Source organism: Lithobates pipiens, unplaced genomic scaffold (assembly GCF_037356315.1).
Source record: "Lithobates pipiens isolate NorthernLeopardFrog02 unplaced genomic scaffold, aLitPip1_a1.2 Scaffold_3, whole genome shotgun sequence".
Taxonomy (NCBI): domain Eukaryota; kingdom Metazoa; phylum Chordata; class Amphibia; order Anura; family Ranidae; genus Lithobates; species Lithobates pipiens.
The window spans coordinates 100,819,276-100,831,698 of NW_027507790.1; the positions used below are offsets into that span (position 1 = coordinate 100,819,276).

General features: G+C 47.7%; 1 protein-coding gene across 6 annotated transcripts in view; it reads right to left on the reverse strand.

Annotated features, from left to right (window-relative positions):
• Positions 1 to 480: 480 nt before the first annotated feature.
• P2RX6 (purinergic receptor P2X 6) overlaps positions 481 to 12,423 on the reverse strand; it is an 87,847-nt gene continuing 75,904 nt past the window's right edge. For all 6 annotated transcript variants that reach the window (XM_077462093.1, XM_077462094.1, XM_077462092.1 and 3 more), the window contains one exon: positions 481 to 734. In XM_077462093.1, coding sequence (XP_077318219.1) covers positions 660 to 734 — 75 coding nt within the window. In that variant the 3' untranslated portion in view covers positions 481 to 659. The remainder of the gene's footprint in view (positions 735 to 12,423) is intronic.

The following is a 12,423-nucleotide window of genomic DNA, read 5'->3' on the forward strand; positions in this document are numbered from 1 at the left end:
AGACAGGATCTAACTCACTTACTGCAGCTTCTTGTGCATACTGTGAGAAGCTTGCCGTATGCAGTGAAATCAGTACACCAGAGGAGCCTGTACAACTGTGCAAAATTGAAGGCAAGGCTGGACTTCAACTTTAACTAAAGGCAAACTAGTGGGTTCGGTTGGGGCTAAGGAATTCTCTTAATTTGCAGGGCTTTCTTTTTACTTCCTGTTTTTGGCTATGGGGAAGGAAGTGAAAGTAAATTTCCACAATGGGATACAGATGGGGGAAAAAAAAATCTGGCAGGGGTTATAGTATAACCCTTTCCTATTACTCTATCCAAAGTGAAAAAAACGTTTTGCCTATAGTTCTACTTTAAGTATTGAGCCATATTTAAACGCTATAGTAAGTATATGCACTAATCATTTGTTGATACTATAATTTTTTGGGGAAGCATTACATTTTCATCATTAACAAAAAAAAAAAAAACTTCAGATACTATATGAAAACAAGTGTGCTTTTATTATTTCTTATTAATGTAAATCCTAAGTGCATTATTCTGTAATGTCGGAGAAGAAAATTTTAGAATGTTGGGGAAAACCATTTTAACTTTGCATAGAGTAGATTTTTGGCTTGGATTTTTCAGCTGATTGTGAAGGCCTTAGAAAATATTTATTTTGAGTCAATCGTTGTTAGTAGATGTTTCATCATTGTTGATAGTAGGTTGTTCAGCTTGTTGGCCTTTTGGTGGTTTGGCCTGCATGGAAAAAAAAATGTTTTACCATTAATAAGTTATTTCTCATAAAAATTATTTGGCATGATAGTGGATCGCTTTGAGAAGTGAACACTGTCACTAGTGAAACTTACCGGCCAGCAACACCCATGCAGATCGGGGAAGTATGACATGCCATTAACCACTAGCCAACCAGCTCACGCAGATATACTGCGGCAGGTCGGCTCTCCTGCGCGAATCGATGTACCTGTACGTCAGTCCGAGCAGGGTGGCTAATGGCCATGCATGCCCGCTGCGGAAGCGTGCCCACGGGTTCCGCAGACTTGCTGTCCACCTGCGGCCCACAATAGCACTGAGGAGAGGCAGAACGGGGCAGTTTTTTTTTTTTTTTTTTTTTTTAACCAAAACTATGTTGAAAAACATATATTGGCCTAAATTCGTTTTTTTTTTTTTTATATATATATATATTTTTTTTTTTTGGGGATATGTATTATAGCAAAAAGTAAAGAAAATTGTTGTTTTTTTTGCTATATTGTCGCGCTTTGTTTATAGTGCAAAAAATAAAAACCGCAGATTTGATCAAATGCCACCAAAAGAAAGCTCTATTTGTGGGATAAAAAGGACATCAATTTTGTTTTTGGTAAAGCGTCGCATGACTGTGCAATTGTCAGCTAAAATAATGCAGTGCCGTATCTCAAAAAATGGCCTGTCATTAAGGGGCCAAATCTTCCAGAGCTGAAGTGGTAAAGTAATAAGGGGAGTTCAGGATTGAATGCAAAGTCCATCTATGTTCACCTTACTCTAAAAGCTAGTTATAAATTAGGGCAATTCCCTATTGTGGTTGGCTTGCTGGAATTGATCTTCCATTGTGCTCTGTTAGGCCTTTGGTGTGTCCCTGCGCTAAAATTTAAAATTTAACAGGTTACGAGCAGGCAGGCTATTTATTGCAGAATAAACATATTTAGCTGACTGTGTGATGCTGCATTTTTATTTTGGGGGCAGCAAACAAACCACAAACACTGTCACACTGGGTGGGCTCAGGGCGCAGTGCTCTGTGCCCCGGGCCCACCCTTTTTTGAAGCCAATTAGAGCCTCGGGCTCTAATCGTGCTTAAAAAAAAAAAAAAAACATGGAAATCAATATGTCCGGCGCCCTGCATGGATTAGGGGGGTGGTGTCCCTGCGCCCCTAATGGAGTGGTTGTCACTGCTCCCCACTGCTGGCAACTGTGTGCTACATGCTCTGTGTGGGCTACCCCCACCATACCCCCCTCTGAGGTCTGTGTTACAGAGCAGGCTGTGTGTGTTTGAGAATCAGCAGTATGGTGTCAGAGTGGCCATGTGTTAATCTCTCATTTACGCTTACCCCCACTTTCCCCTGGCAGTGGATTTGAGTCAATTGGTGAGCTGCAGCCAACTGGAGCATCAGAGTGAGGAATTGCTGTGCAGCATTGGATCATGGCATATGTAGTCTTTAAAGGGCGCTGTACATTGGGGGCTAACGGAGCCATAAACTACAAGGATCTGGATTCCCTGCATACAGAACTGGTGCGTTTTTACAGGCATTCTGAGAGAGATCGGGGTCTTTTGTGGCTGGGGATGCAGAGAATCCAGACCTGCTGCAGTGCCTGTCTGAGCCTGCGAGAGATTGAGCACCCATAGAGCCTGAGGACTAAGCCACAGCATGTCACTGGATTTTGAGACCTGCAGCTGTGTGAGAGCCCACACAATAGCAGAGAGACTAAGCCACAGGGAACTAATGTGCTTATCTAAACTTTTACACAGGCAATAAAGACTACTCCTGGTTAAGCAGCCCCCTAGCCCTTTACTGCAAACTCTTTAAAGGGACAGCTACATGTCCACTAGATACAGAAGGGCCCCAATGTAAGCCAGACAACACTGACACTTAGGCAGGGGTCAAGTCCTGGGGAAAAAAGTGTGGGAACTCCCACCCAAGATCCACTCCCCCACCAAAAAAAAAAAAAAAAAAAGGTACGCTCATATGCATATATATTTCACAGAAAATACAGTACAACATTTATTGTAAAGTGCCAGTTTACAAAAACAAAATAAGTTAACTTGTCAAACAGAATAATCAACACAATGGGTGATGATCTTTCCCTCGCAGGGAATTTCTAACACAAATACACCCTGTTCCAAATTCAAATACAGCAAATTCGAAAATATCCCACAAACTGGAATAACATTGCCCTTGCCGTGCAAGATTATCGGCAACGGATCAAAAAACTCACGGATCGGATCATTCCTTGGATCAGAGTCACAGATTGGATAATTTTTCGGATCAGCAAATAATAACTGAATTTGCAAAAACCTGTGAAAATGTCACCACCATATAGTCCCCCACTGCAATATACATCTCCCCCACTGTAATATACATCTCGGCCACTGTAATATCCACGTCATCTCCCCCAATAATATTTTGGCTGAGCATGGATGGGTATGGCTGGGTATTTGCAGAATATGTATTGGCAGGGTAAGTATTGGCAGGGTATTGCAGAATATTGGCAGGATAAGTATTGGCAGGGTATTGCAGAGTAATGGCAGGGTATGGCAGATTATTGCTGGGTATTGCAGATTATTGGCAGGGCATTGCTGGGTATTGCAGGGTAAGTATTGCAGAGTCTTGTCAGGGTAAGTATTGGCAGGGTATGTATTGCAGAGTATTGGCAGGGTATTGCAGAGTATTGGCAGGGTATGTATTGCAGAGTATTGGTGGGGTATTGCAGAGTATTGGCAGGGTATTGCAGAGTATTGTCAGAGTAAGTATTGCAGACTATTGGCAGGGTATGTATTGCAGATTATTGGCAGGGTATTGCAGAGTATTGGCAGGGTATGGCAGATTATTGCTGGGTATTGCACATTATTGGCAGGGCATTGCTGGGTATTGCAGGGTAAGTATTGCAGAGTCTTGTCAGAGTAAGTATTGGCAGGGTAAGTATTGCAGAGTAAGTATCGGCAGGGTATGTATTGCAGAGTATTGGCAGGGTATTGCAGAGTATTGGCAGGGTAAGTATTGCAGAGTAAGTATCGGCAGGGAATTGGCAGGGTATTGGCAGGGTATGTATTGCAGAGTATTGGCAGGGTATTGCAGAGTATTGGCAGGGTATTGCAGAGTATTGGCAGGGTATTGCAGAGTATTGGCAGGGTATTGCAGAGTATTGGCAGGGTATTGCAGAGTATTGATAGGGCATTGCAGAGTATTGATAGGGCAATAGGGTATTGCAGAGTATTGATAGGGTATTGCAGAGTATTGGCAGGGTATGGCAGGGTATGTATTGCAGGGTATGTATTGCAGAGTATTGGCAGGGTATTGCAGAGTATTGGCAGGGTATTGCAGAGTATTGATAGGGTATTGCAGAGTATTGATAGGGTATTGCAGAGTATTGGCAGGGTATTGGCAGGGTATTGGCAGGGTATTGGCAGAGTATTGGCAGGGTATTGGCAGAGTATTGGCAGGGTATGGCAGGGTATGTATTGCAGAGTATTGGCAGGGTATTGCAGAGTATTGATAGGGTATTGCAGAGTATTGGCAGGGTATGTATTGCAGAGTATTGGCAGGGTAAGTATTGCAGAGTAAGTATCGGCAGGGAATTGGCAGGGTATTGGCAGGGTATTGCAGGGTATGTATTGCAGAGTATTGGCAGGGTATTGCAGAGTCTTGTCAGGGTAAGTATTGGCAGGGTAAGTATTGCAGAGTAAGTATCGGCAGGGTATGTATTGCAGAGTATTGGCAGGGTATTGCAGAGTATTGGCAGGGTATGTATTGCAGAGTATTGGTGGGGTATTGCAGAGTATTGGCAGGGTATTGCAGAGTATTGTCAGAGTAAGTATTGCAGACTATTGGCAGGGTATGTATTGCAGAGTATTGGCAGGGTATTGCAGAGTATTGGCAGGGTATGGCAGATTATTGCTGGGTATTGCACATTATTGGCAGGGCATTGCAGGGTAAGTATTGCAGAGTCTTGTCAGAGTAAGTATTGGCAGGGTAAGTATTGCAGAGTAAGTATCGGCAGGGTATGTATTGCAGAGTATTGGCAGGGTATTGCAGAGTATTGGCAGGGTAAGTATTGCAGAGTAAGTATCGGCAGGGAATTGGCAGGGTATTGGCAGGGTATTGCAGGGTATGTATTGCAGAGTATTGGCAGGGTATTGCAGAGTATTGGCAGGGTATTGCAGAGTATTGGCAGGGTATTGCAGAGTATTGGCAGGGTATTGCAGAGTATTGGCAGGGTATTGCAGAGTATTGGCAGGGTATTGCAGAGTATTGGCAGGGTATTGCAGAGTATTGGCAGGGTATTGCAGAGTATTGGCAGGGTATTGCAGGGTATTGCAGGGTATTGCAGAGTATTGGCAGGGTATTGCAGGGTATTGCAGGGTATTGCAGAGTATTGGCAGGGTATGGCAGGGTATTGATAGGGTATTGCAGAGTATTGGCAGGGTATGTATTGCAGAGTATTGGCAGGGTAAGTATTGCAGAGTAAGTATCGGCAGGGAATTGGCAGGGTATTGGCAGGGTATTGCAGGGTATGTATTGCAGAGTATTGGCAGGGTATTGCAGGGTATTGCAGAGTATTGGCAGGGTATGGCAGGGTATGTATTGCAGAGTATTGGCAGGGTATTGCAGAGTATTGATAGGGTATTGCAGAGTATTGGCAGGGTATGTATTGCAGAGTATTGGCAGGGTAAGTATTGCAGAGTAAGTATCGGCAGGGAATTGGCAGGGTATTGCAGGGTATGTATTGCAGAGTATTGGCAGGGTATTGCAGAGTCTTGTCAGGGTAAGTATTGGCAGGGTAAGTATTGCAGAGTAAGTATCGGCAGGGTATGTATTGCAGAGTATTGGCGGGGTATTGCAGAGTATTGGCAGGGTATGTATTGCAGAGTATTGGTGGGGTATTGCAGAGTATTGGCAGGGTATGTATTGCAGAGTATTGGTGGGGTATTGCAGAGTATTGGCAGGGTATGTATTGCAGAGTATTGGTGGGGTATTGCAGAGTATTGGCAGGGTATTGCAGAGTATTGTCAGAGTAAGTATTGCAGACTATTGGCAGGGTATGTATTGCAGATTATTGGCAGGGTATTGCAGAGTATTGGCAGATTATTGCTGGGTATTGCACATTATTGGCAGGGCATTGCTGGGTATTGCAGGGTAAGTATTGCAGAGTCTTGTCAGAGTAAGTATTGGCAGGGTAAGTATTGCAGAGTAAGTATCGGCAGGGTATGTATTGCAGAGTATTGGCAGGGTATTGCAGAGTATTGGCAGGGTAAGTATTGCAGAGTAAGTATCGGCAGGGAATTGGCAGGGTATTGGCAGGGTATTGCAGGGTATGTATTGCAGAGTATTGGCAGGGTATTGCAGAGTATTGGCAGGGTATTGCAGAGTATTGGCAGGGTATTGCAGAGTATTGGCAGGGTATTGCAGAGTATTGATAGGGCATTGCAGAGTATTGGCAGGGCATTGCAGAGTATTGATAGGGCATTGCAGAGTATTGATAGGGCATTGCAGAGTATTGATAGGGCATTGCAGAGTATTGATAGGGCATTGCAGAGTATTGATAGGGCATTGCAGAGTATTGATAGGGCATTGCAGAGTATTGATAGGGCATTGCAGAGTATTGATAGGGCATTGCAGAGTATTGGCAGGGTATTGCAGAGTATTGGCAGGGTATTGCAGAGTATTGATAGGGTATTGCAGAGTATTGGCAGGGTATGTATTGCAGAGTATTGGCAGAGTATTGGCAGGGTATTGGCAGGGTATTGGCAGAGTATTGGCAGGGTATTGGCAGAGTATTGGCAGGGTATTGGCAGGGTATTGCAGAGTATTGGCAGGGTATTGCAGAGTATTGGCAGGGTATTGCAGAGTATTGGCAGGGTATTGCAGAGTATTGGCAGGGTATTGCAGAGTATTGGCAGGGTATGTATTGCAGAGTATTGGCAGGGTATTGCAGAGTATTGGCAGGGTATTGCAGAATGCAACTTACACACTAGTGACTGACCTCCTGGTATTCTCTTCCCTTCTGTTCTCGGGGGAGCCGGAGAAGTAAACTGGAAACGTGCAGCAGCTGTGGCCCCAGGATGCACTGGGTAGAGGGGAGCGGGGGGGACAGTCTGGAACTCCGAAACCAAGCAGGCGCGCAGCGTGTGTCACACTGACTCGTGCCAGTGCGTGCCCACGTGCACGGCCGAAGTCATGTGACCGGTTGCTAGATGCGGAGCGGCTCCTGCCTAGCAACCAGTCACTCGGCGGCTGAGGAGCGGCGCGGACTACGCGCTGCATAGCCTCAGCCCTCAGACAGCTAATGGGAACGGCGTTCCCGCTGTGGAAATAGTACGGGAACGCCGTTCCCATGCGTTCCCGCAGCACTTGAGCCCTGCACTTAGGCGCTAGGTACTTTGCAGCCACCTCCAGGGATACCCCTGCCTCAGGAAAACATACACCCCACCCACTATTGGGACTGCACACAAGACCATTTTTTTCCTGGGTCAGTTCATGCCGATACTTTACCATGATTTGGAGCTGATATAGTCTAATTTAACATTGCTACAAGTCTATTGATTGCTAGTTTATGGGTCAGTGATTGTTTATCTAGTACCAATATCTTTAAATCTGTTTGAATGCCTGTTCACTGATTTACACTGCATTTCCCTACCACATCTAATAAATCTACCATCAAGTTTCTTGTGGCCTATTTTCTGTGCATTATTATCATGGGAAACAATTAGCAAATAAACAAAAAATGTATAAAGTGTATACAATTTCGACACAAGTCATATTGTAATTGAATGTGAGGCTGGATTCACCTATGCATTTTTAGTGCTTTTTGCATTTTGCAGATTTGCACTACGGAACGTGTTCTATCGGAAACCATGTTAAATGGACTGTAGTGCAAATCCGCAAAATGCAAAAAGCACTAAAACTGCATAGGTGTGAATCCAGCCTTATTAAAAATTACCTTTCCTTTTCAATCTGCATTTCTGTAATTTCTCTTTCGTTCATTGACGGACACAGCACCTTAATCTTAACCTTAGGGTTATAACGCCACCTTTAGGAGAGGACTAGGCAGAACACATAAACACAGCACCGCCCAGGGGCAGTCTTACTGGCTATAACCCTTCACTCTGCTCCCTGCAGCTCCAGTTTTTTTCTCCCTGGTCTAGGAGAAGGACCTGGCTCCCTGTGGGGACCAATGGTCCTTGGAATTTTTTCTTTTTTGCTGTTTTTGGTTCCTGTGATCTACAATCAACAGCCGGGCTGGGTGACAGGCTCGATAATATAGATCCTGGTAGTCTCCCCAGCCTGGCTATCGAGCGCGTGCAGACCTTAGCTACAAGCTGGGTCGGCCGCAACAGGCCCCATTCTGGTCCAGGGACGGCGGTGAGCTATATGCTCCAGGATACACACATGACCGGGCTACTGCTGTCCGAGTCACAGTGTGCCATGGCCGACAGCCACCCTGTACTGCTCAGATGATGGGTCTGTCTGTGGAGTGCTTCCAGCAGTCCCTGCAGGAGGGGTATATATGGTTCCACCTGTTTAGACAGGATGGAGCAGCTGAGCATTCCCTGGGAGGTCGATTAGGGGGTCTCTCTCTTTCTTTCTCTCCCTTTCTTTTCTCCCTGCCACTTTCCCTCCTCCCCATTCTAAGGGGCCGCTGTGTGACTGGGCATAGGGAGTGTGGAGCATATACCTGGCCGGGGGTCCTCTGGGTGGTCTCTAGGTCCTGGCAGGGGGCTGCAGTTGGTGGTCCACAAATTTTTTCCCTGTCTTTGAGTGTCTGTGCCGCCATGTGGGGGCAATGGCCGTCGCGGGAAACGCGGCCATTTTCTTGGAGTCCAGCGGCCATTTTCCTGCTGTTTTCAGGCGCTTTTTGCTGAGGTAGCTGGCGGCCATTTTCTGGTAGCCTCAGGTCTGTTGTGCTCTAGTGCTGGGCACCTGGTTTAGACTGGTACAGCAAGAAAATGGACACAGGACACCTCGTGGCAGGCAGAGGGGAGAGCGGATGGCGGTAGCACAGCGCAGCACCTGGGTCAGGGTGGTGAGTCCTGTGGGGGGGCCCCTCAGTCTGTGGCAGTTAGGTGGGTGGACATTTGTTGTTGCTTGCCTTATGTCCCTAAGGGTGACAGGCGACTGTGGGTCAACATGGCGTCAGAGGCTGGCGCTTCTTCTCCAGACACCCCTGTTATAGCAACCGGTTCCCCTGCACCTGCGGTGCCTATGCATGCTCTATCGGTGGTCCTGGAATAATTTGTTGCCAGGGTAGAAGCGGCGTTCAGGCGCAAGGGGTGTAAAAGATGCTCCCCATCTTCCGGGGAGAGCTGTGATTCAGACTCTGGTCCCGCTGTGGCAGGCGGCCCCTGTTCTGATGTTTCAGAGGATGCGGGCCAGGACCATACAGACAGTAAGGAGGAAGACTCTGCATCCGTGTGCAGGAAAAAGCGATAGTAGGAGCACTTATCACAGCGGTGCGGGATACCTTAAAGATAGAGGATATGGCAGGGGGCATCTACAGAGGTGTCGGTCCCTTTTGGGTCCCACAAGCCGGCCCGCACTGCTAAGATGTTTCCTTATTTAACTTATTTTGATAAGAGTTTACTTACAAGGAGTGGGGAAGTCCGCAGCGGGCCTTTTCAGTCCCAAGATGAATTGCAGTGCGTTACCCCTTTGAGGAGAGTTTCCTGAAAAAATGGACATTGCCCATTGTTGACCCCCGGTATCCAGGTTAAATAAGGTGACCATGATTCCGGTGGAAGGGTCCCCTTCTTTCAAGGACCCTGCTAACAGAAGGGCAGAGGCAGATGCCTGGTCCATGTTTACGGTGGTGGGGTCAGCATTGCAGCCGGTGTTAGCCACAGTCCTGGTGTCAAACGCTTACTGAATGGGCTGAGTTGTTGCACCGTGAGTTGGGGAAGGAACAGGTTTCCCCAGTCTGCGTGGAACTGGCAGACCAGTTGGTGCATGGCCTTAAGTATGTCTGTGATGTGGCCCTGGATACGGTCCCTTTGCGTTCTAGAGCCTCGGTATCAGCAGTGGTGCCGCATCGCTTGATTTGGCTTAAATGCTGGTCTGCGGACCAGGCATCTAAGAAAGTGCTGGCAGATTTGCCCTTCTAAGGCGAGAGGCTGTTTGGCTGGATGACATTATTAAGAGGGTTACTGAAAGAGTACTTTGCTCCCACAGTCCTGAAAGGATAAGGAGCTACGCCGTAGGCAAGGCCCTTTTTTTCATTCCCAGTCCAACGAGTTGCCCGCCGAGGTACAAAAGTGTCCATGGTTTTGCAAGCCAACCAAACCTGCAAGCAAATCAGCTGCCGCATGAAGGTTTGCCCCCGCTTGACTCTCAAGTGGGGGGTTCGCCTTTGGGAGCTTGCAGTATGGTGGACCTCTCTCCTTTACGACCAGTGGGTATGCAAACTAGTTTTGTCAGGCTACAAGTTTTTCTTGTCCCCCAGACAGATTTTTTTTCCCTCCAACCTTCATCTTCTTCCGGCTCGTCGGGGGGGCCCTATTTGGGGCTGTACAGGACTTACTTCTGAAGGGGGTGATGGTGCCTGTACTCAAATCGGAAAGGTTTCAGGGATTGTACTCCAATCTGTTTGTAGTCCTGAAGAAGGAAGGGGTCCGCCCAGTCCTGGATCTCAAGGCCCTCAATTGCTTCGTGAAGGTTCAGGATGGAATCGGTTCGTTCCATGGTAGCTGCACTGCATCAAGGGTATTTCTTGGCATCTTTGGACATCAAGGACGCATACTTGCATGCCCCCATATGCGTCAGACACCAGAGGTTTGTGCGATTTGTGGTCAGGGACGAGCACTACCAATTTGTGGCTCTTCCCTTTTGGCCTAGTGACAGCGCCAAGGGTCTTCACCAAGGTGCTGGTCCCAATTCTGGCATTGCTAAAACAACGAGGGATCAGTCTTTTGTTACCTGGATGACCTCTTCCTGAGAGCAGCTTCTGCCTCAGAATTAAGGGAGGATGTGGTGATCCCCATACAGGCTCTCCGGGAGTTTGGTTGGGTGTTGAACTTCCAGAAGTCAGTGTTGGTGCCGACTCAACGCCTGGAGTACTTGGGGTTGATTCTGGACTCCTTAGAGGCGAGAGTATTTATCCCTTCGAACAAGCTGCAGACTCTTCAATCTGCAGTGCAGTTATTGATTTCCCGCAGGGGGTCGTTGCTGCGTTTTTGCATTTTTTTTGCTTGCAAGTTCTGGGTCTCATGGTAGCCACTTTCGAGGCGGTACCGTATGCTCAATTCCACACTCGAGAGATCCTGTCCAAATGGGACAAATCTCTGACATTTTCCAATTCAGGTGAGCCAGCTAGTCAGGGATTCGCTTCTCTGGTGGCTGAGGTCTCCAGCCCTTCGGTCTGGGAAGCCCATCGTTCCTTCCTCTTCATTGGACGGTGATCACGACGGACACCAGCCTGACTGGCTGGGGGGGATTTTAGGGCATCCAGTCAGACCAGGGTCACTGGACACAGGAAGAATCCCGCCTGCTGATCAATGTGCTGTAGCTTCGGACGATCAGGCTGTGCCTCTCCACATGGTCGCAGAGGCTGCAGGGGTGTCCGGTCAGGATCCAGTCGGACAACTCCACGGCGGTGGCTTATGTCAATCATCAAGGAGGGACAAGGAGCTCAGCTACAGTGCTGGAGGTCTCTCACATCCTACAGTGGGCAGAGGGGCATGTGCTCTGTCAGCGGTATACATTCCGGGTGTAGAAATTGGTAGGCGGACTACCTCAGTCATCAGTTGCTGGACCAAGGCGAATGGTCCATGCATCCAGAAGTATTTCAGCTCATTTGCCTAAGGTGGGGCATGCCAGATGTGGATCTCTTAGCCTCTCGGCTCAATCGAAAGGTACAGAGATTTGTGGCCAGGTCAAAAGATCCCTGGGCGGACGCACCAGACGTGTTAGTGGCCCCATGGGGGCATTATCGGCTGATTTTATGCCTTTCCCCCCACGCAGACTCCTCCCTCATCCGCTACGCAAAGTGGAGGCCGAGGGGATTCGGATTGCCCCAGATTGGCCTCGATGTCCTTGGTACGCCAACATAGTACAAATGGTGGCGGATGTTCCTTGGCTTGCCGATACAGGAGGACCTGCTGTCGCAAGGTCTTCATCCTGCTTTACCGTCGCTGGTTTTAACGGCATGGCTGTTGAAAGCCAGGTGCTGAGGGACCGAGGACTGTCAGCTTCGGTGATTTCCACTATGCTGAGGGTGCGGAAATCTTCTTCCCGGAAGATTTATCATCGCATGTGGAAGGCTTACATCTCCATGTGTGAGGAGATGGGGTGGTGGCCGGGTACATATTCAGTTTCCAGGATCCTGCTGTTTTTGCAGCGAGGAGTGGATCAGAAACTTGCATTGAGCACCATTAGGCTGGATTCACACCTATGCATTTTTTGTGCTTTTTTGCATTTTGCATATTTTCACTACAGAACATGTTCCATGGGGAACCATGTTAAATGGACTGCAGTGCAAATCTGCAAAATGCGCTAAAACTGCATAAGTGTGAATCCACCCTTAAGGGGCCGATATCCGCTTTGGCTGTCTTTTTTTTCAGCGACCACTGGCGACTCACTCATTGGTGCATACATTTGTTCAGGGGGTTCGGCATGGGGCTCCTCCGGTATGTCCGCTACTGCCCCCATGGTATTTGAATCTGGTGCTCTCGGTGCTTCAGAAATCGCCG